This window comes from Xiphophorus hellerii, chromosome 23 (genome assembly GCF_003331165.1).
Source record: "Xiphophorus hellerii strain 12219 chromosome 23, Xiphophorus_hellerii-4.1, whole genome shotgun sequence".
In the NCBI taxonomy this organism is placed as follows: domain Eukaryota; kingdom Metazoa; phylum Chordata; class Actinopteri; order Cyprinodontiformes; family Poeciliidae; genus Xiphophorus; species Xiphophorus hellerii.
Genome location: NC_045694.1, coordinates 27,926,721 through 27,950,154, shown reverse-complemented (window position 1 = coordinate 27,950,154; position 23,434 = coordinate 27,926,721). Strand labels below are relative to the sequence as shown.

At 40.0% G+C, this 23,434-nt stretch overlaps 1 protein-coding gene across 3 annotated transcripts; it reads left to right on the top strand.

Moving 5' to 3' along the window:
* The first annotated feature begins 845 nt into the window (after positions 1-845).
* On the top strand, positions 846-21,040 carry LOC116714771 (centrosome and spindle pole-associated protein 1-like). 3 transcript variants are annotated; one of them, XM_032555512.1, is made up of 27 exons: positions 846-943; positions 1,352-1,521; positions 2,184-2,256; positions 3,072-3,175; positions 3,704-3,761; positions 3,933-4,029; positions 4,411-4,468; positions 4,834-5,075; positions 5,179-5,297; positions 6,027-6,168; positions 6,253-6,349; positions 6,497-6,535; positions 13,741-13,888; positions 13,983-14,147; positions 15,478-15,590; positions 15,734-15,883; positions 15,964-16,107; positions 16,871-16,987; positions 17,076-17,142; positions 17,310-17,436; positions 17,823-17,962; positions 18,522-18,650; positions 18,818-18,858; positions 18,953-19,013; positions 19,477-19,586; positions 19,666-19,765; positions 20,628-21,040. In XM_032555512.1, exons 2-27 carry the CDS (start codon positions 1,423-1,425, stop codon positions 20,798-20,800), a joined length of 2,913 nt encoding a protein of 970 aa, XP_032411403.1. In that variant the 5' UTR covers positions 846-943; positions 1,352-1,422; the 3' UTR covers positions 20,801-21,040. The 3 variants fall into 3 exon arrangements, with proteins under 3 accessions (XP_032411403.1, XP_032411401.1, XP_032411402.1); XM_032555510.1 differs by lacking the exon at positions 6,497-6,535; XM_032555511.1 differs by lacking the exon at positions 6,497-6,535 and having other exon boundaries at positions 19,666-19,779.
* The last annotated feature ends 2,394 nt before the right edge of the window (positions 21,041-23,434 follow it).

Here is a 23,434-nt window from a genome sequence, read left to right as displayed (position 1 = left end):
TCTAGAAAATTTTAGATTAATCTGAAATTTTGTAAGTTTCTTTTTCTGGCAAATTTTCTACTCTTGAAACTCAGAAATTTTCTTTTTTTATTATTATTTTTTTATAGAAAACGTATGAATAATCTCAAAATGTAAGTTTTTTTTCTAGCAAATTTCCAGCTTTGGATACTCCACATTTTTTCTCGTCAATTTTTGATATTAATCTAACATTTTCTGAGCTTTTTTGATGGAAGTTTATAAAAAAAAGTTTTATCTGCAATAGCTCTAATGCCATCGTAAATACGGCATTAGAGCTAATGTTGCTAAATTTCAGAAATTGCTCAAGTTAGCTAATTTAAGCCATAAACTTCCACACCTTGTGAAGGTGATGGTGTGTGATGGTGGGGACAAAAACACGTGGAACAATAAAGATAATCAGATGTGTTGAGAACAATATTGTATAAGTGAAGCAACTATTTGCTGAAAATCAAACTACTCAATATTACTACTTTTACGGTGAATTTTTAAAAACATTTGGGCTGCACTGATATTGATTACAATCCACATCTTGACATGAATAGCAATATTCAATAACTGTCAAGTTATTCATATTCTGAACCAAAAACGCAACAATATTTTTTTTATTCTATTCAGAATTTTATTCGGAGGCAGTTGGATGTGCTATGTATTTACTGCCTATCTTGTGTGTGTGTGTGTGTGTTTTTTTATGTGTATTATGTTTATGTGGGTTATCTTTCACGTTGTATTTTATTTTTTAACAAAATAAGCTTTTTTTAAATATATTTGGGAAAGTACAAGTGGATTTAAAGAATGGGCTTTTATTTTGACAGTCAAGAGAACCTAAACCGGTAGTACTTCAATTTCCAAAACTGTTGTGCTACAGCGTAAAAGTGCAAAAGCGGCGCTAATTCGGTGAGCCTCTTGAGTTCAGGGGCCGCTAAAGGTAAGCTTGTTTAAGTTTCTGGCGGTAGAAAGGCAATTCTAAAAGGGACTAAAGTAAGTTTATATTTACGGAGAATAACTTGTTGATTTATTTACCGTACAGTTCACGCTGACTCGCTTTGCTTTTGAATAAAGCTAACGGGTTAGCTAGGATAACCTTAAGCTAATTTTAAACAAACGTTCTCTTCATTGTTATTGTTTGATACTTTAACATGTAGCTGATAATGTAGGACAGAAGAAACGACGAGCCTCGCCGTTAGACCAGGCGGCTGAACTAGCTGCTTCTCTCTGTGAAGAATGTGACGCTGTCCATTGTCGTTGCCTGACAACGGAGATTTAAAGAGACAGTAACCTCCTGAGCGCTTAAGCCCATGTAAATGCCACTAACAAGCTCTCTTTCCATATTCAGTTTAGATCGTTATGTGAACCGAAGTGGGTGGTTGATATCCTGGCTTTCTTGAGTACTTTCTACTGAAGGAAATGGATGACGAGCTGGAGAACTTCATCAGAGAACGCAAGGCGCGAGTGGCCGAGGATAAGGCCAGTCTAGAAAAAGACCCTCCCTACATGGAAATGAGGGTATGTCTGCTACAATTGTTCCTATAAACCTGTCTCTTACATACTCTGTTGGGACATATAAAGGTTAAATTATTTAAAGGTGACGAGGACACATTTGTAACAGTACAATCGTAAATAATAGATGCTTGTTTGTGAAACACATATAGTCATGGCCAAACCTGGCAGCAACACAAATGTTGTAATTTTTGGCTTCAAAATAGTTTAACTGCTAACAATAGCTGTTTAAAAACCGATTGAAGTGCTAATATGTATCTGAGCCCTTCGCAGAACAAGCTGACATTATAAACCATCACAACAAACACTAATGCTGCAGATTTTATTTTTACTACGTGGCCATGGCTGTTCTGCCCTTCCATGGGGTTGTTTTATTTTTGACGGGTTTTTTAGGTCCGTGTGGAAAATCACTACAAGATGACGATATTGATATGTGTTCCTCCACCCCCCCACCCCCCAAGAAAAGTCAAACAAAAACTTTAAAGTTCCTTCACATCTTCCATGGTGAAATTTCACTCTTGAATTTCCCAGAATTCTCTGCTGTTTTAAGACGCTATTAAGTATATTAAATGATTATTAAATTCTGAATGCTACTTAAATCAAATTCTATGTTATGCTTGTAAAACTTCAGCTTTAATCCAAAAGCTTCCTCTGGTTTTGACTGACAGGCAAAACCCTGCAGAGCATACGGGTCCACCGTAAAAGAGAACATCCCTCCAAGGATTACCATCCAAGGAAAAGGTATATTTTTATTGTTATTGTACACAAAATAATAGAAAAAAAAATAATGGAAACATTCAGAGAATTTAAAGGAGCAGTACTATATAAAATCGACTTTTTGAGCTTAATATCATGTTACAATGTTATTCCCTAATCAAAAACATACCTGGAGTGTTGCCTTGATTCTTTCATGCAAGTTTGAGAAGTCTTTTAATCTCCATGGCAACCATTCAGCTGCGCAAAATGCCTAGGTGGGCCTAGCTCCGCCTTCTCGGTGCTTCAGTTTCCAAGCTACTGAGCTTCTGCCTCACAGAGCATTTCTTCCTCGCAACCCCTCCACTCAGCTCCTTCAGACTAGCCAGCAGCAATTAGCAAACACCTGGTGGAACTGCTGAGTGACTTTATTCAAGCTACTTTTCAGTGCAACAATGGTAAAAACATTGTTAAATTAGAGGAGCCATGTTGTGATGACTTCCTGAAGGCGGAGCTTCAGAAAGAGCAGGAGCTTCTTAAAGAGACAGAGGCCCAATTTCAAGGCGATAAATTATGAAGTCAAATTTCCTTTAAGTCATGTTTGATATATAAAGCATTTTCTATAACAACTGAAGGCAACATAGTTGCTTGACTGTGTTATAAAAGAGCACTATGTGCCTGGAAGACACATAATACTGCCCTTAAAAAAGACAGGAAATCTGTCAAGTTTCTTTGGAGTTATCTCTCCTGTTTGATGAAAAAACAGTTTATATTTTTTCTAAATGGGTGAGTGGGTTGTGTTTTCAGCATAAAACCTTGCCCACAATTTGTCTCTGCTTCAAATTGCTGGGTGTGTTTGACAGACGAGAGCTGCAGCGTTGGTCTGCCGCTTGGTGCCGAGTATGAGAAGAAGAAACACCGGCTGCAACATGAACTGCGGATGGACTACAGACGCTACATGGCTCAGGTTACTGCCTCTCTCAGTCACTCACTCACAGGTCATCCATTCATTTTCTTACATCCTTGTCCCTAGTGGGGTCAAAAGGGGTGCTGGTACCTATTTCCAGCGAACATTTTGGGCGAGAGGCAGGGGTCACCCTGGACATGTCGCCAGTCTGTCACAGGGCAACACAGAAACAGACAGGACACACAACTATGCACACACACACACACACACCTAGGGAGAATTTAGAGAGACCAATTAACCTGACAGTCATGTTTTTGGAGTGTGGGAGGAAGCCGGAGAACCCGGAGAGAACCCACCATGCACAGGGAGAACATGCAAACTCCATGCAGAATCGAACCCAGGACCTTCTTGCTACAGTGCTACCTACTGTGCAGCCCCGCACACAGGTCATGTGTCTGGGGAAAAAAATGTTACAGGATTTAGTGAATAGATTTACCTTAATGCTTCTCAAACTGGGAGTCACCTGTTTTGTCTGGTATTCTTATTATTTCTGTTTGGTGAATTCTAACGACGTGGTTTCTCCTGTAGCTCCAACCTGACCTCCGAAAAAACGGGAACAGTCACTTTGTGACTGGACTTGTAATAGGTAACGAGGCTTTTCTGCTCTTTTTTTTTTTTTAAAGCAGTAACTGTAAATTGTAAACTGTAAAGGCATTTTTTCCAAAATAAAAATGTAAAATCCAATATTTCAGATATTAAATCTTGTGACTTGTTCCCTAAGAATAAAGAGTTGAGCTTGCTCTCTCTATGCGTCCAGGAGCGGCCGACACAAATGAGGCTTTGCAGAGAAAGAAGGAGCGCTACAGGCAGGAGCTGCAAGAGCAGATAGCTGAGCAGCTCCGCAACAAGAAGAGGTACATCGCCCCGCAGAAGTATTCACACCTCCTCAAGTCCGTAGCATTTTATCAACCACTAGCGCTTGATACAATAACACAATGCAGTATCAAATTACGAAATAAACAATGAACATTACATTTTGTCAAATCGTTAAGAATAATCATCATATGCATATACATCAATATAGAGATTTTTCTCTATTTAGCTCTAAGGTTCTTCTGCAAAGTATTGAACCAAATGGACTCAGTATGAATGCATTAAGATCCATAGAAGTTTGTGGTTGTAAAGTGACAAAATGAACAGAATGTTTGTGTGTGGATATATTTGCATGGTGTATCCTCAGAGAATAACTGTGTGTTTGTTGAAACATAATGTGTTTGCATGTGTCGTCATTGCAGGGAAAAGGATCTGGAGCTGAAGGTTGCTGCGACAGGAGCGAACGACCCTGAGAAACTGGTCAGCTGTCACATGATGTACAGTCTGTAGTGGCGCCCCCAAGTGGGGGGCCATTGGGGGCCATGGTCCCCCCACTTGAAAAATGCTGGCCATCCCAGAGACTCATGTTTATGTCATAGAAAGTAATACAAAGTCATCTTCTTCAACTAAGACGTAAATGTAAAACCAAACCATTATTATATAATACAATACAACACATAATTATATATAAGTAATTTTTAAGCTGTGTCCTGCTAAAAAAATTTCTGGCCACCTCTATTAACATTTTCTGGTGGCGCCACTAACAGTCTGGGTTCAAATCACTCAAATCACTGCATGTTTCTTTTGAATCATTTTTGATAAATTTGTTGTCCGGCCCGCTGCAGCCGGACCGAATCAGACAGTTGGGTCTGAGCAGGAGGGAAGGTCCTGTTATGACTGAGCCTTCAGCAACCGCAGAGAGCGGCTCGTCATCCAGAACCACAGCCAGTGTGGAGGGAGCTGCCGTCAGAGGGAGGGACATCCCAGACGCTGCCTTCCAGTCCCCTCTGCTGGAGTACAGCTCCGCTCTGGGCCTGGGGGAAGGACATCTGTCTCCCAGCAGCCAGCACAGCAGCCTGACACACAGGTATAACAGGAACTTCATTGGACTCCTTCACAATAAAAGCTTGGTCTTTATCAATGTTTCTTGTTATGATGCTCTAACTCACTGTCTGTCTGGGTTCTTCCAGAAACAACGCCTTCCTCCCTCAGCCGCCCTCTTCACTAAGGGAAGCTTACAGAACCCCATACGGAGAACCCCATCAGTACTACGGAAACAGGAACCTGCTTGACCCAAATATGGGCTATTGTAAGTGCTGCTCTCTCTTTCTGCACTGCAGGACACTTAAAGGGGCAGTATTATGTTAAATCAACTTTTTTGAGCTTTATATCATGTTATAATATTAATCCCTCATCAAAAACATTCCTGGAGTGTTACCTAGATTCTTACATGCATGTTTGAAAAATCCTTTAATGCAAAAGGATTTCTCAAAGTTCAACTGTGCAAAATCCTCAAACAGGATTTTTCACAGTTGAATGGAAACTATTCAACTGTGTGAAACGCCTGTGTGGACCTGGCTCCGCCTATCAGGGCCAAGCTCCTCCTCTGAGCCTTTTACTTTTATGTCTTTGCCACTCCTATTTGCCAATATACTGCAATATGTTGAATATATTTTGAGTAATTATTTGATTTTTTTTAACATTTTAATTTAAGAAAACCAAGTTATAATACAGATAATTTAAGTTACAGAATTTTATGCACAAACCTATTTTTAACTATAAAGGGATAGAATTTGATACAGAATGGAACCTTATAGAACTGTTTTAAATAGATAATCTATTTGTTTGTCTGTTCCTCCTGTCAGTCACATCATTTAAACAGAATCTCTGAACCTTTGGAATAAAACAAATTGGTTTCTGAATTGAAAATCATTTCTGAATTGAATCGTGACCCTAAAAATCTGAATCAAGTCGACACTGAAAGACTCTGGTTATCTCTAGTTATAGGCTCAACCCAGCATCTCCAATCTCTTCCCAGATGGACATTTTCCTTCTCCTAATGCTAAGATCCCCACGTCCTACTGGAATGTGCCACCAGGGGGAGCTGTGCCCAGCCAGTTGGGGAACCACAGTCCTCAAAGCCAGCATAGTGGCTACAGTTTTCCAGAGCCTCCGTTACAGTAAGTGCATTAAGGTGTGATAGAACCTCAGAAAGAACACAATCCCCGACTCTAGTCATTGTTTTTGTGAAACGGTTCTGGCAGGTGCCGCAGTGAATCTGCTGTTGCAGACTTTCCCTCAGAGAGGTCCAGGTGCTCCAGGGAAAGGATTCTGAGCTACAGAGATGCTCTGAAACAACAGGTAGGGGGAAATCTATCCGAAATATACTACAGAGTCCATTTTTTTTCTCTCTGATTAGGATGGTGCGTTAGTGTCACCATCACCCAGTTGGATCATCTTGATTGGGATGTTTATGTGCTCATTACATAGTGTGTGATATGTTGACAGGAAGATTGCAGGATTGGGAGCAACATTCCTTCCACCAAGGTAAAATGGATTTAGATAAGGATAGATGACAGAGGAAAGTTGTCTCCTTAGAGCCTGTTTTATTAGCCAATAGAAATATTTGAGATCTTTTCCCTCATTTGGATGTTTAATATCCCAGATCCACTTCAATCCTATCTTCATACCGCTTACGTTCCCTAGACATGACGTACTGGTCCATGCTCTTCCAGTTTACTTCTCAGATCAGATTTATTGTTGCCTGACCTGTTTGGTGGAGCAAATTCCCTTTTAGATAGAAAAGATGTTTGTTCCATTACCCTTAAGTGCAAACAATGAAATCTGTTGGATCAGATCAACTGCCAGGAATGGTGGTGGCTTAAACTAGCATGTAGGGTAGCATTACCTTAATCCACTCAGTAGGTTAACATTAGTCAAAATCAGCTAAAAATCTGGCATTAGCTAAAAAGCTACCACTATCATGTTGGCTTACAATAGCATGTTGGGAAACATTAACTTAGATCAGTGGTCCCCAACCGCCGGGCTGCGGACCGGTACCAGTCCGTGGACCAATTGGTACCGGTCCGGTCTGTATCTTATTTTGAAGGGATATGTAAACGTTACCATAGCGACCAGAGTCAGAGAGCGTTAGGGCAGTGGAGAGACGAGACCAGAGGAGTAGATCTTGTGAGTTTTAGGTCTGGTTCACGGCAGGATTTAAGGATTATCGGCCGATTTTCCAAACCTGTGACCACAGAGCCGATAAAAGTCCAACAGGTTTGATTGGTTCGTGTGTCCAGCCACACGGCAGGAGCAACACACCACAGAACCGATTCCACTGATGAACGTCCAGATTCCAGAAGAAAACCCAGTAAAACCCCCAACATACCAAACGTGAATTTAGAATAATCAAACACGGATGACGATGTAGAAGCAGCAGTGATAGTTTGTGGCTCATTTTAAGCTATAAAAGACGTAACAAAAAGAAAAGGCGTTTGATAAAAGACGGTGGGATCAGCCGCTCTATTTGCTGCACTATGATTTGGAGGTGAGTTATGTTTATTCGTAGTTAACATTTTTAACTGAATAAACATAACCACATATGATAAACATGTATAAAAATGACCTTTATATATAGTAATAAACATTTCCATATATTACCTCCAATGTCCACCGGATTCTCAGTTGCCATGCCAACTGTTTGGGATTCCCTCCGTTCTTACATCACCACACTTTCTGATTGGCTACCTGTCACATTCAACAGGCTGCGATAAAAAGGCCAAGACAATGTTGAATATGCCTGATTTTAGTTCAGACATATTCAACACACCACCACGTAACACACCACACACTGCAGGACGTTGTAAGATTGTTGTAAAGGGAAAATTGGGGCAAAAAAAAAAAAAAAAAAAAAAAGGTTTTATCTTTTTTTTAGCTGGAACACCAACATGCAGAAGCATTATCTGACGGTCCCGGGCCGCAGCAAAATTGCAAAGTCTTGACCGGTCCGCGGTAATAAAAAGGTTGGGGACCACTGCAATATTTGGTAACCTAACCCAACCTATGACCCAACAGCTTCTACCCAGAAATTGGGTTATGAAAATAACCCAAACATTTAGTTTTACTTTTAAGATATTTTTAAGTCAAGTATGATTCAAAATTGTAAACCTGATAGAATAATAAAAACCTACTTAAATTAATGGTTTTAATATTCTATTGTCAATATAAACTTAATATTTAACTATTAAAATCCCTGTTTTAATCCCCAGCCTCCTGAAATATAAACCTCCGACGTCCGTCATGATTAATCATTTCTGTGATATAGATCTATATCATAGATAAAAGATCATCTGAGATTATGAATGCTTCAATCTCAAAGCATCAGGTATTCAACAAGCAATTCTTTGACCGTTAGCACTTTGACCTTAGGACTCTCTTTTGCAACAATTTTTAAGATGGAAAAGCTTTTAGCAGCCACCCTGTTTTTTCCCTTATCTTTTGGTACCGGATACCTGATAACCACCGGAGTGAGGAAAGTTGTCACGACACTATTTCCTGGTGTCGAATTTGATATAAGTAGTTCTCAAGACGACAGCAAACGACACTGGTTGGAGAAAACTCAGAGAAAACGGAGTTTTCAGAAGAAGATACTCTTGAAGATACGACTGTAGTACAGAACATCTCCAATCTTTCTAAATGCTGTGACTTATCAGGCCATACTGGGAGTTTTCAAAGAGTTCAGTCTGAAAACTCAACTTTGGAGAAAAAGGCATTTGAAGACAAGACGCATGTAGAGACTGCCCTCTTAGGGAACAATTTATCTAATTTTCCCAAAGAAGAAACTTCCCCGGCTGGGGAAGTTTACAATGAAAAGACGGTCGAGTCTAACAAGTCAACCACGACCCCAGGGATCGATTTCTCTGAGCCCAAAGAACAAACTTCCATGGCTGGGGAAGTTAGCAGTGAAAAGAAGCAGACTTCAGAGGTTGAGTCTTTGGATCTAACAAAATCGCCATTTAAAGACATGACCCATATTGTAAGAGAAAATTATCGCAAATCTCACAAGGTCCAAAGAACCATCTTACCCGGGTGCAACATTTGTAACGAGGAGGAAAGACGTCGCGCAGAAATGAGGAAACGTTCGCGCAGACGTCACACAAAAAAATCTTGTTGCAGCACATTTTGAACAACTGCTTGTTACATCTGTCACGCTCCTCCTGATTTCGTCTTGGTCCAGTCTGTTGTCCAGATGAACACTGAGGTGTTCATATTGTTCAACAACCATCACCCATCTAAAAACTCAACCTCTGCTTTAACAAAAGCAGCTTTAGAAAACTGGACCCATGAAGAGAAATCTGACCCAGGAAACCATTTCTCTAATCCCAAAGAACAAACTTCCCTGGCTGGGGAAGTTTGCAGTGAAAAGAAGCAAACTTCAGAGGTTGAGTCCAAAGACTCAGCCTCTTTAACAAAAGCAGAGGTTGAGTTTTTAGATGGGAGAAGAAGTGATGGTTGTTGAACAATATGAATCCCTCAGTGTTCATCTGGACAACAGACTGGACCAAGATACGTCTTTGGATCTTGGGAGATTTGATGGAAATTGGGTTTAATTTAATCTTGTTCCTCCTGAAATCAGCAATCATCTCCTTTGTTCTCTGGTGCTCAACCTCTGCTTTGTGATTGCATTGTTGCCTTGCAGCAAATAAAGTCTTGGGTTTGAATCCCGGCCTGGTTCTTTATGCATGGGGTTTGCATGTTCTCCATGTGCATTAATGGGTTCTCTCCGGGTGCTCCGGCTTCCTCCCACAGTACAAAAAGGTTTTGTGCACATTAGATAATAAATGGATGATGGAAAAAAAAGATTTAACTAGTTTATATTAATAATTATTATTATTAGAGGTAATAATAATAATAATAGCAATATTAATATGAATATATTAGTATGTAAATCAATATACAATTAATTATATAAAATATAATTAATATGATACTTAGTAATTTAGTAATTATTATATTGCTAAGTACTATACTAAAATGATTCTAATAAATTATAATAATTATTGTTAATAACAATGAGAAATAATTATCAGTATAATAAATAATAATAATTAGTATTATTTATATAGATAATTATTATTACTATTGATAATGATAGTAGTAATAACATAACATAAAGTTATTATAATTTAATATTGTTATTATTGTTACTGTTTTTTAATAATAATAGTAATATTAATATTGCCACACACACAAAAAACAGAATATCCAGTCCATTACAGTTTTATGTTTTTATGGCTTGATGTTTATTTCCTATTATTAATAAGTGATCAATGTGGTAGATTAGCTACCGCTCTACTGATGATCTGTCAGAGTTTAAGTTGCCTTTTTTATTTTCTAACTGAACTAAAACTCACAGGACTGACATGACGCCCCCATGTGGAAGTAGCTCAGTCCTCCAACAACCACACTGATATTAGCTGTGTCCGAGTTCAGGGTCTGCAGCCTTTTTATTATTATTTTTATTTATTTATTTATTATTGCATCAAAATGTCAATACAATGTATAGAATGGGGGAAACGAATAAAAATGCCTGGGGTTACAAGGAATAAAAACAATAGAAAGTATAATACAAGGAGCACAAACGGAGATAATACAGTTAAAGAGTTTTAGGGCTTCTTTACAGCTTTGGGATTGGTAGAGATCTGTATAGTTACTGGATAGCAGAGGTGTGACCAAGTCACTGTGTTGCAAGTCTCAAGTAAGTCTCAAGTCTTTGTCCTCAAGTCCGAGTCAAGTCTCAAGTAAAGACAGGCAAAAGTCGAGTCAAGTCTCAAGTCAGGAACCTTTAATTTCAAGTCATTTCGAGTCGTTTTTATTTTTTTTATATAATTTGCAATTATACAAAAAATTCAAATAGACCATTTGTTCGTTTTAAAATATGTATTTATCTCAAATGATAGAACATGTGTAGCTGAACACAAAGTATAAAAAACATTTTTAAATTGGACCACTTTATTGCCCAGTTCTGTTAAACTTGATATTCAATAAAAAAAGACGAAAATGCTGACATTTCCACAGCACAATACAAAGAACCATAACAGCAGTTTTTTCCTCTTTTCTCTGACCTGTCAAAACAATATATTGTCAATATAATTTCCCAACGTAGATGTCTTCAAATACACCAACTATCCTTAGATGATACTAGACCCGGCTCATCATCATGATGGGACAGAGAGACTCTGTTCCCTGTGTTCAGGTCCAGAATCTGCTTTCTGTTCCGGAGCCCCGCTCACTATCCACCGGCTTCCTGAGCTAACACGGTGCGCATTATTTGTGGAGGCATTTGAAGGACCGGATTTATGGTAAATAATCACCAATTTAACCCGGAGTACACATGCTAACACGAAGTTAGCTAAAGTCAACTATCTTACAGCAAAAGAAAAGTGCCACCTACCGATCTTTGTGAAGCTTCAAATGCCGGACAAAGTTGGACGTCGTGGCATCTCCATCCGATATTCTCTTCTTGCATGTTTTACAAGTTGCAGTTCGTTTTTTAGTCGAAAGTTCATAACCTACATAGCCAAAAGAAATTACTCGCGGAAGCATATTCGAGCGGTTATTTCGTATTTCGTTCCCTGAGCTCTGTAGCTTTGCCGCGTTTTTTTAAACGTCCAAATCCTGTTAATTTGATTGGTTGTGCTGCAGCTACGTACACATACATACATAAGGAGAGAGGAAAAACATAGTGACTGTCTGCGCATATTGATACGGAATGAGTGAAATTAATTAATGACGCCACTTTATAAATAATGTGTTTTAAATTTTAAGACTTTGAGTAAAAAATATCAAGTCTTTTCAAGTAAACAGCTTCAAGTCGAGTCAAGTCCCAAGTCAATGGCATGAAAGTCAAAGTCAAGTCCGAGTCTTTGAGCATTTTTTCAAGTCAAGTCTCAAGTCGTGATTTTAACGACTCGAGTCCAAGTCATGTGACTCGAGTCCCCACCTCTGCTGCATAGTGTTGTAATTCAGATAAAAACAGATCAAATAGAGGCTTTTTGCCAGAAAATTTGCATTTATGAATATGAAATTTAACTAGAATTAACAATAGATTAATTATATAAAATTGATTCTTATTAGGCCGATTACGTCATAGTGTGGCGACAAGGCCTGTCCGAATGGACCTTACCAGAGGAGCCGCTTTTCATTGGCTGACGCCCATTCTACGTGGTCACGTGCGAGGCCGCCTCACAAACACACTTAGCTTCCCGTTAGCTAAGAACAGCATAATAGCAGAACTGATACAACTTCTTGAAGCCTGTCTGCTACACAGTCTTACGTTAGCTAAACAGATCAATATCCAATGTGTCTGTATCTGACATACACTAAAGATTTTATTTGAGCAGAAAAGGCTTTGGACTAAACTGTTACTCGTGTTAGCCACGTTAGCACCAAGTACAGCTAGTCAATCAACCATCGCTGTGTTCAGGGAAGCGCTGATTAATAATCGAGAAATAAATATCAAGCCTGGAAACTTGATATCGTAACGGACTGAATGTCATGTTTTTACCGTAATCTTTGCTCGTCTTGCGCGGCGCAGGCGGTTGCCACGGTAACAGGTGTGCTTAAACTACAAAGAGAGAGAGAGAGTAAAAAGGTAGGAGTGGTTTTGAGTTGTGAATTCTGTCTTATAATAGTCTCTCAATTGCAGGTACCTGTAAAATTCATGTGTATCTAAATTATACTTCTCCCTCATTTTTTGAAAACTCTCCAGCTGCCCGTCTGTCTGAAGGGTAAACCATCCTGTTTCCCAGTCAGGGAAATAAAAGGGTAATAAAAAGGTTGGAGACCACTGACTTGGATCATTCCCTAAGTCAACTTGAACTTTTGAGTCAAAATTAGCTAACAATCTAATGTTAGCTTAAATGTTATCACTATCATGTTTAGTTAAGTAATTGTAATCCAGTCATTAAGTCAACTTTAGCTTTTAAGTCAAAATTAGCTAATGCTAGCACAAGTGCTATCACTATCCTGTCGTTGTACACTAGCATAATGGTTAATATTAACTTAATCCTTTCAGAAATCAACTTTAGGTTACGAGTCAAAATTAGCCAAAGGTTAACATAGCCTTAAATGCTATTTTATCAAATTGCCGAGTCAATTTTCTGTCAAGTCATGTTTGCTATATACAGCATTACAACAACTGAAGATAACAGTTTCTTGATTGAGCTATAAAATTGCAACATGTGCCTGAAGAATACACAATATCCCCTAATTCAGAGGTAGCCTATAGTAGCATCTTAAAATACTCTGACTTTGTCTTTCCTGCTAACCCACCAACATGGAACTGAAATAGTCAAGCTGTGTAGAAACTAAAGAAAATGGAGTAAAAAAACCATATATATACATTTCTTTTTAGATTGTTCTCCAATATCCAACCAGTAATAATCCAAATTTATCGTATTCAATTGTTGGTGTATAGACGATGGACACAGTGTCAGAGGTGGTTTGAAAGCTGACTTCAGATGTTTGACTGTCTGAAATGGAAGAAGTGTTAAGTGTTGGAGGAAAGACCCAACATGTTTCATCCTACAATACATTTCATGACAGATTTTAGTGTTGGTTTTTTTTTAACGCTCAAAAACATCAGACGATTGTTCCGTCTAAATTCTGCGTGAGACTTGAGGAAGACGAAAGAAGTGTGTGACGCTGCCCTTTGTCGTGTTGCGTAACGGAGTCGTGCCGTGCTGCAGATCCAGGAGCAACAGGAGCGCCGGCGTCTGGAGAGGGAGGAGAGGGAGCGCTTGGAGGCCCAGCTGGAGGCTGACATGAAAAACCACGAGCCCTGGGGGAGAGGCGGGGGAGGAGCTCCTCTGAGGGACACCATGGGCAATCTCATCGGTGGGTCCTGATTTCTTCTCTTTGTTTTTGTGAAAAAAAAAAAAAGTATGAGGAAGTTCCCATTGATCCTCACCTGGGTTTTCCATCGGCCCAGCCGACCTCAAGCAGATGCACAAGCTGAACGAAGAGGCTTACAGCAACCCGGAGCTGTGGCAGAGGAGAGCCACGGCTGCCATGACGACCCGCCTCGCAGAGCAGCCTCACCCTGCCGCCAGGGTCACACAGAGCAGCAGCTACGACTCTGCTGACAGGCTGCCTGGTAGATATACTCCTTCCTGTTTACCTGCTTTTCTAACCGATTCCTTTAACACACCAGGATTCTCTGAGTCTCAAGTTGTAGTAAGGCGTATGACATTAAATGATATTATTCCAATTGATGAAAATCAGTGCTTTATTATTTTGTTTTCCATAGATCTCTGAGATGTTTTTCCCCAGTTTAGCTTTTGGTTTACATCGATGTCAACTCAGATTCCTAGTATCTGTGTTTCTGTGACAAATATGTGCAAAACTGTGTTTATATAATGTTGGAAAAACATAATTTTGCTATTGCGGTGTTTCTGTTAAATAAGAAACTAACCGCAACTAATTGTCCACGCGACAAGTAATAGTCACACATCATCCTCCAACTACTTCCTGTCGACTTCTTCTTCGTGGTTTGTGCCAGTGGCAGCATCCGGCTGTTGATCATGTGACACGTGTGAAAAATCTTGTTTTCGTTGCAGATTTGAGAAGCAAAACAATGTTGATATGGCCAAAAAACCCCCAAAAAAACAGCTCACTGTAGCGGCAAAACTTTTTATTGAAAAATTACAGTTTCTTTTCCAAATTTGAAAGCTAATTTATTTTGTAACGTCAAATTGTGCAATTATATGATGAATGAAAATGTTGTTAATGTAGCACAGATTGACAACCGTGTTGAAAGAGGGAAAACCTTTTTTGCCATCAGGAGGTCACGACAGAAAATGACTCTGGATCCAGATTTTTGCGAAAAGTCAGGCTTTTAAATTCTGCCGTCTTAAAATATTTGATCAGCTGATGAATGGCCTATTTCAGTTTGTTTGGTTTTTTTTGCAACAAAAAGGTTACTCAGATTTTGTTTCACTCCCATTTCTGCCTTTTGCGTTTTGAAGCTCTTCCTAGAACCATCGTAAGGTTCATAAAGTGACTTCTTGCTCATTTTCAACACTTCTCTACTCAATCCAATCATAAAGTCAATTGGACTAATTCTTGTATACTGTAAGTTTTAGATTGGTAAAACATTGGGTATCTAAGGAAATCCAGACGACTGATTGTTGGTTCATAAATGTTAAAAGAAAAGAGGGGCCTAGTTTTAGTACAGTGTGTGTATACCATGTTGATAGTAAAGTAAGAGCAGGCTTTACAGAAAGTAAAATCTAAGCAAGAAAGTTCCAAAACCTCATAATGAAGGTTCAAATTATATTCAAAAAAGTATTTGGTGAAATCATGCTGTTGCAACGTTTACCAGCTAAACTCTGATCTTTAAACTCTGTACTGCTGTGACATTTCTTTGTCCTCTGGTCTGCGTTTAGAACATAAACTATCTTCATTCTTCGCCTTGTTTTTCCCAGGCTTCACTCATGTCCAGACCTCCCAGTTTGCCAGAGGTAAAGTTTTTGCCAGCCAGCCCAGTGAGCTCCAGCTCCAGGAACAGGACAAGTACAAAGCTTATCTCAAGCAGCAGGTAACGGCTTTCTGAAATGCTAAAATAAATAAAATACTCCAACACAGTTGGAAAAGTAGTCCTGCCCTTTCTAAAAACCAAAACCAGCAAACTGAGCAGTTTACGTCCTGTGGATCTCACTGGTGGTACGCCGTTACTCTTAGATTGACGAGAAAATGCGTAAAAAAGCAGAGGAGAGGGAACGGATGAGACTGGAGGAGGAGAAGGAGGAGAGGAGGCTGGCGGAGCAGAGGGCCCACATCCAGCGGGAGTACGAGGAGGAGCAGGAGAGGAAGAAACGGAAAGAAATGGAGGTGAGGGGCCCCGCGGTGTCCGTCCTGTCCGTCCGTCCTGTCCTGGCACGTCTCTCTCTAAATGTGACGCTGTCTCACAGCAAAAGGCCAAGAACGAGGAGCTGATCCAGCTGGCTGAACAGAGGAGGAAGGAAGCGGAGAGGAAGAAGAAGGAGGCGGAAGAGAAGGAGCGCGCCGATCTGAGGAGGCAGTATGAGCGAGAGAGGCAGGCCAGAGTGGCCGAGGTCAGTTTGTGTCATTCAGCCCATCAACTTCCTGCACCTCTAAAGCTAAACGCTCTTACGGTTTCAGCAAGGAGGAGGAAATATGGATGTGTTTCATCGTTTCCATGATGTCTCTGAGCATTCCTCTGCTGTAGCAAGGAAAGGATAACACTGGCTTATAAAAAACTATTTTTTGGAAGTCGTCTATGTTTTTTTCAACTGAATTATTTTGCTCCGCTGAATCCAAAAACGACATCCATTTTCCTCCATCAGGTCAGATTTTTATTCTAATTTGATTTACAGAAATTCAATCTTCTGACTAAATTGATGACATTTTTGTGACATTATCAGTTCATTTCCATTAAATTTGCTCGTCCAAAACGGTTTTAGGAGAAACAAAATTGTTTTCTAGCAAAATGTATTAATTAAATGCTACAAACTTGGGTTTCTGTAAATTGAATAATAAACACTGATAAGAGTAAGTCCATGTGAATTGAACATTACGTCTCCATTTCCTCTCTGGAGTCTCTCCTCCTGCTCGTCACTCATTGATCCAGATTGGCAGGAAACCGATCCAGATGTGAGAACAAGTCGTGAATTTTGATGCTCATGTTGCTCCATAGTTCAGAAAGTCGACCTGATGGAGCAAAACCAATGTGGTTTTTGGATTCAGCTCATCAACATGACCCTGAAACAGTTGGAAAACCCTTGACCAGTGTAATCCAGTGGACGATCTGAGCGTGTCAGTCAGAATTCAGGCTAGTTCTCATCTGAATGCGTTTAGGTGCAGAGAGAGCCTTCTCCTCCTATCCCGACCCTGCAGAGGAAACACGGGCGATGCCTGCAGCACGCCTCCCGACCCGCCACTGTCCACTCCCACACCCCCACTTCTCCCCTGTCTGTGAGTAACACACAGAGGACCATTTCCTATATAAAGAAGAGTTAAACGGGGTTTTCTTATTTCTACTTTTGTATTTATTTTTTTACAGGAGCGATTGTCATCAGGTCTTCAGTCCCCTCCTGTTCCCGCTCGTAGGAACCAGCTCAGAGCTGCAGGTGCGGTAACCCTTTGGAAACCCGTTCAGCTCCAGCAGAGACCTGGTTTGTTTGCTGGGTTCACTCTACCTCCACTGTCTTACTTTTCTTCAAACACCCACTCAGTGTGTGGTTTTTATCCAGAGATCCTGAGATGAGTTAGTTAGACAGAATGTTCTGGGTTTCAGGAGACCACCGCGACCTGTTCAGTGAGCTGTCGGCGTTGCGTCGGCAGCTCCGCAGCGAACAGAAACGCCTGGAGAGCGATCTGCAGCGGGGGAACTTGGAGGAGCCGGACTCGCCCGTGAATATCAGGTCAGACCCAATCAGAGCCGCTGCTTCTTCTGCCGAGACCAAAGGATGTTCACTCGGTCATCTGAAAACTGAGACGGTGCCGTCCCACAACTGCAGTCCCTTGTGTATTGCTGTGTGGGAGTCCCGCAATCTAGAAAATTTAGCTGCGCAAACCCTAAGAGCAAATCATAAACATTTATTCTGCTAACGCTATATATGCTAAGTTTGGTTATGCACTGCATAAGTCTTAAGTCTTTCTGATGACCTTGTGACCATTTACTAACCATTCTCTGAACCATTCGTTCAGAGACAAAGTTAGTGTGCAGATCCTTTTAGTTGCTCAACATTTCCAGAATAATAGAACTGGACTGGAATTGAATGTTGACAACTTCTCTTCATCTGTCCAGAGATCGGGAGCGTCCGGCGGTGGACGTGTTCGACATGGCTCGGCTCAGGCTCCAGGCTCCGGTCCGAAGGCCAAACTCCCGAAACACAGAGCCTAGAAATCTACTGCGTATCCATGACTCCCTTCAGCTGAAATACACAGGTACTACATGGTCATGGCTGATGTGTGGCAGTGGTGGGCACCGCTAGCTAAAAAGTTAGCTGCACTAAACCCAAAACACTAATCATTAGTTCTGCTATTGCTACACCAACAAGGTATTTAGTTGAAGCTAATGCTAAAGTAAAACACGTAAATTTCCCGATTTTATTGTATTCAGTTATTTTCTTAGATAATGTATTTGTGTTTTACATGTTGCTCTCTACTGTTGAAATAAATGGCGTGAAGAGAGGAAGTGGAACTGCTGCATAAATTGTTTTCACCCATTTCAAAATAAGAGAATGAATATAAACATCGTTCATCAAAGCTTCAACACAAATGTCAAACTTTATCCAACTGAAAGCATATAAAACAGACGAGTAAATTAATGCTTTAGAATTTGTCCAGAAAAGTAAATTTAGGGTAAGCTAAGTGTGCTAAACATTTGCAACGTTAGCTAAAGCACTAAACAAAAAAATTAGCTCTGCTTTTAGCAGATTAGTGGAAGTGTGCCCACCACTGTCCTAGTGGAAACCACAGTAACTGGTCTGCGTGTCTGAGGCAGACAGAGAGTCGAGGGCGGGTTCTGGAGAGGATGCCAAACTGGAGGAAGTGGGCGTGGCCAGTACGAGGAGGCGGGACTACAGAGACTCCTATCATCACCACAGCAGCCACAGATCTACTGTCCAGGATGGTATCAACGTTTACATTATGATTTCATTTCCTCGCCAGTCATTTCCTGGGAACATAATTGAGGCCTTACCTCTTCAGAAAATCACTGCCGTAGAAACGCATCACTCAGCTTTAATTCAGTAAAGTTTGTCTGAAGGTGAAAATCTAACCTACATGTTTCATTTCCAGATTATTTAGACCTGTCTCCACCTGAGCAAAACGACTATCTGGTGAGAAATTATGCTTTTTAAAATAAATTATGAAACTTTGTAGCATTTTTGGAGGTGATTTGTGACCAATGGTGTGTGTTTGTGTGTGTTACAGAGGAGTGTGAGCGGTGCATCCAGAAGAGGTTTCCTGCTCGAGTCTGAGAGCGCTTTCATGGGTAGGACAATGCAGCAGACTGTTAATGAATGCCGTCTCTAGTGTTTGTTTGCAGCAATTCTCTCATTTTAAACAGCTTTTTCTTCTCCTCTTTGTTCTGAATTGATACTTAAACGCTATTAAGTGTCTATTTCTGAAGCGTTAACTATCAAAACTATCACATATAGACTCAATCAACCAGAATATACGTTAAATCTAATTTTTTTTCATACCAGATCTGATTTTCCATTTTTATAGATTTGTTATTATTGCTTTCTGTAAAAAAAAATTACAAATCACAAAAACTACAATTTTTCAAAAAAACAAAAATTCAATTCAATTGGTAAAATCGATTTATCATCTCACCCTAATAACACGTCTGTCAAGCACAGGAAAGCAAAGCTAATATTTACCCTGTAAGGTTTTGGTACAGAATTCCATTTGCTTTTTTCCGTTTTTATTCCGATCCTGCTTGTTGTGTCCAGACCCCCTGGGCGGGGCTTCTCCGGTGCCCCCAACTCCAGAGCAGGACAGGATCTGTCAGCTGTCGGCCAGGGAGAGGAGGAGACTGGCCAAGCAGGCACAGCGCCCCCAGGTGACCATCATCTGCACCTGCATGACTCTTCGCTTTACAGTCCGTCTCTTGACTTTTCTGCTCGTCTTGTAACCTCTAGGAACGAGCTGCTTCCGTTCAGAGGAGTTACACCAACCCTTCAGGTGGCAGGCTGAACCTGGAGGAGGCAGGAAGTGAGGTCAGGAGCCGGAACAGGACAGGTCAGCTGATGCAGGGTGTCTGCGCATCCTTAAAAAGTCTTAAATTCATGAATCTAAAAGTAAGGCCTTAAAATGCCTCAAATGTTTGTGGCAGGACTATTTCATCTCATATATTTCATGTATCTGATTTCTCTAGAACAAACACCTTCATTTACCTTTTCAGGTAGACGTTTGAGATGCGTGCAGACATCTTTATTATGTTCTTTGATTTGAGGCTAATACTAACTAGATATAAAATAGATTAAGAATTTAACGATGGCACTTGACTAAATGTAATGTTTCAATTGTTGATTCTATGTTAATTCTTTGTGTTTTGGTGTTTTTATGATGTAAAGCCCTTTGAAATGCCTTGTTGCTGAAATTGGCTATACAAATAAAATTTGATTGATTTAATAATATACCCCTACTAGGTAGCGTGCTAGCTAGCTAGCTTGTTTTGTATCTATCATGCGTATGTGTAAATTTATTGACGGTGCCTGGACTACGTTTGTTTTCACCATCAACCCATACGAGACTAGGTGCGTTCTGTGAAAAAAATTAAGAATTATGGTGCTATGGAGGTTAAGGCTACCAATATACAGTGTAACACAGCAGGATCCTCCAACTGTCCCCTGTATTTACAGATCTTTTGGTCTTAAATTTAATTCACGGTGGCATTAAAAAGTCTTATATTAAAAGTCTGACATTTTTTAACAAACCAAAAAGTATTTTTGAAAGTTTTCAGAGAATGTTGAACAAACATTTCCACCATACTAAAAAAAAAAAAAAAAGTCAAACATACATTCTGGGACGTTGTGTTGTAACAGGAACTGTGTTTTCCTGCCCGTTTCTTGAGCCGCTGCCTGCTTGTTTCTCTCTGCAGAACCTCTGGACGGGTCGGGCGACGAGTCCTCCCCTCTTCAGTCGTCTCCTCTCAGTCTGAACCGCGAGAGCTCCGAGGAAACCGTCACCACAGACTCCTGGATCGGACCAGGAAAATCGGACGCACTGAAAAGTTTGGACCTAGCATCCAGGAGAAAGCGGCAGGCTACATAGGATCGTGTCCTGGACGTGGCCGCTTCATGGTCTCATTTATTTATTTTTTTTACATAGTTTTATTTTAATGTTTTGCTTTTTGACCAGAGGATGTGCTTGTCTGAAACCTCCTGTCAGATTCACCTCTGAATCTGACAGGCCAGCGTTTTGCTGTTTGGATCAAACATTACGTGTTGGTCCGTGTTTTAAACGTTTTTACTGGATAAATTATGCTTGAAATTAAATCTATTTTATATATTACCCTGTTTTCACTATTTCTTTTTTTAGGAATAATCATGTCATGCAACATTTAAATTTTCATGTGCTCATTTCCCCGCCAGTTCCCAAAATCACGGAGAAAAAAAAAAACTTGTCAAAGCGCACGCGGGGTTGGGTTTGCGCCGCGGACAGGGTAGAAAGCTCATGCGCGTCCAGTCGACCCCTTTAAGGACTGCGGGACAATTACAGAGAGCATCCATTTAGATTATCTGAGATTTCTCTCCAAATATAGACTGCATTGCATACATGCTGTACACAAACGGAAGTAAGTATATTTTCTTGTGCATGATTTAAAAAAAAAAAAAATCCTAATCTAATTAACAGTCTCTGAATTTTATAGTTTTATATTAATAGTGACAGACAGAATACCAGCCATGATTGTCATTGTTTTTCATTACATGACACTCAAAAACTTTTTTTCCCACGTTGTCTTAATGGGATATTTGTGTGTGGAATTTTGAAGAAAGAAATTTACTTCATACAATTTTTGTAAAATGCAGGAATAATGTCGCACTGTGAATATTTGTGAAAGGAAAAAAAAAGAAAACCAGATCATTAAACTGGACCTTTGCTGTTCAACTAATCAAGTTTCTGATATGGTTCAGGATTATTAAATGTATTAAGCTCTTTAACGTGAGACTTGAAATGCAACCCACTGCTAACGTGGCGATAGATTTTTAAAAAATGATTTATTTACCTGAGGCCTCCGTTTGTGCTGAATCATTCCCTTTCCCCCGGGAGCGGCGTCAGGACCTGACTTTAAATTACAACCTGAATAATATTTGCTCTTTTCTGTGCTGCATACCTTAAAACACACCCCGGGGACTGACCACTTCACCTGCTGAACCAGAACAAAGAAGAAGAAGTAAAACCGTCCAACATAAAAAAGCTGCTCTGCCTGTGGCAAAGTCACAGTAACGGTTCAGAGCTGAGCCTGTGCTCCGGTGAATCACAGTGTCAGCATAATAAAACATTCATTTAAAATGTATTGTAAAAATACATGAATAACACTTTTAGTAGGATGTAGGAACCAGACTCGTACATTGGCTGCATTTTATTTGGTCTCATTCAAATGTTTCACATTGTCAAACAACTTTTTGTATCAGGCGAATTAAACCTGAGCCGAGACAAAATTCTGCTTTGAAATGATTATTTTAATATTTAATGAAGCTAGCAACCCAATGCAACGTGGTTCAATATAAAAAAAAAGCTAATTGACCTCCATGTTAAACCATGAATTAACTGTGGCCAAATTATTGGTGGTGATGAAGCAAGAGCAGAAGAAATCTTTTACATCCACCTTCTTTGTCTTCATCTTTGTGGGTTCTCATTTGTGCTGCGTCACTAGCGCTCAACGCTCATGGCCCATCTTCCCCTCCATTCCCTTGTCTTTCTCTCTCTCCGTCTGTATGAGTGATGACTTTCTCCAGCATGGGATGGGAAGCCAGATAGAAGCCATCCACACTCAGCTGTGGCCCCATTAGTCAAGCAGACACCCAGATGTCAATATACCTTCACTGCCTCCCACTCAGCATTACACTGACTCAGGAAGGCCTCAGCACTGTAGCATGACTGGAAACCTCATCCAGAAATTGATTGTCCCTGGCAAAAAAAAGAAAAAAAAAAATTCCCCCATGGCATGTTGAAACAATTTATGGCTCCAAACTAATTTAATGCGCTTTAACTTTTCCAGCGGTGTAAACCAAACCACAGGATCCTGTACAGTCTGCAAACATAATTCTGCTGAGATAAATCCTTCCTTTTACAGCCACAAAAAATATAACTGTAATTTAAATTTTACTAAGTGAACACATCCTCTGCGTCGTTAATATTTATGCCCTTTCAAGTTTTTAAGATTTTGTTTTAGAAATGCAAAAGCTGTACATTCCAGGTCATAGTTCATTACGCTGAAGATTTGAGTAAAGCGGGTAGTTCAAGATGTTCTTCTGGAAAACAACAACCTTTCAATCAGTTAATCAAATTTATTTCATAGTATATTTTAGCAACACTTCAAAGTGTTTTACATTGTGAAAACAAAAAAACAACAATAAAACTTTGATTAAAAAGGTCGAGAGGGGAAAATTTAAAACAAGTGCAGGAAACAATAAGATGCTCGGCTAAAATGACCTCCTAAGTTTTAAAATGGAAACCAAAACTCAGAGAGACAGTCCTACTGGACTGAAGAATAGCCAAAATGGCAGACTCAACCAATGGTTAGCTTAAGAGTGATCAAAGAAGTTCTACTCAAAGAGTCCTGTCCCTCATCCACGGGTGTGGCTTTAACCGTTTTTTCTTTTGTTGTTTTTTTGTAAATACCTCAGCTCTCAAGTGATTTGATTGGCAGCAGACTTAATTTGTGGATTTGCGTCGCTGGAT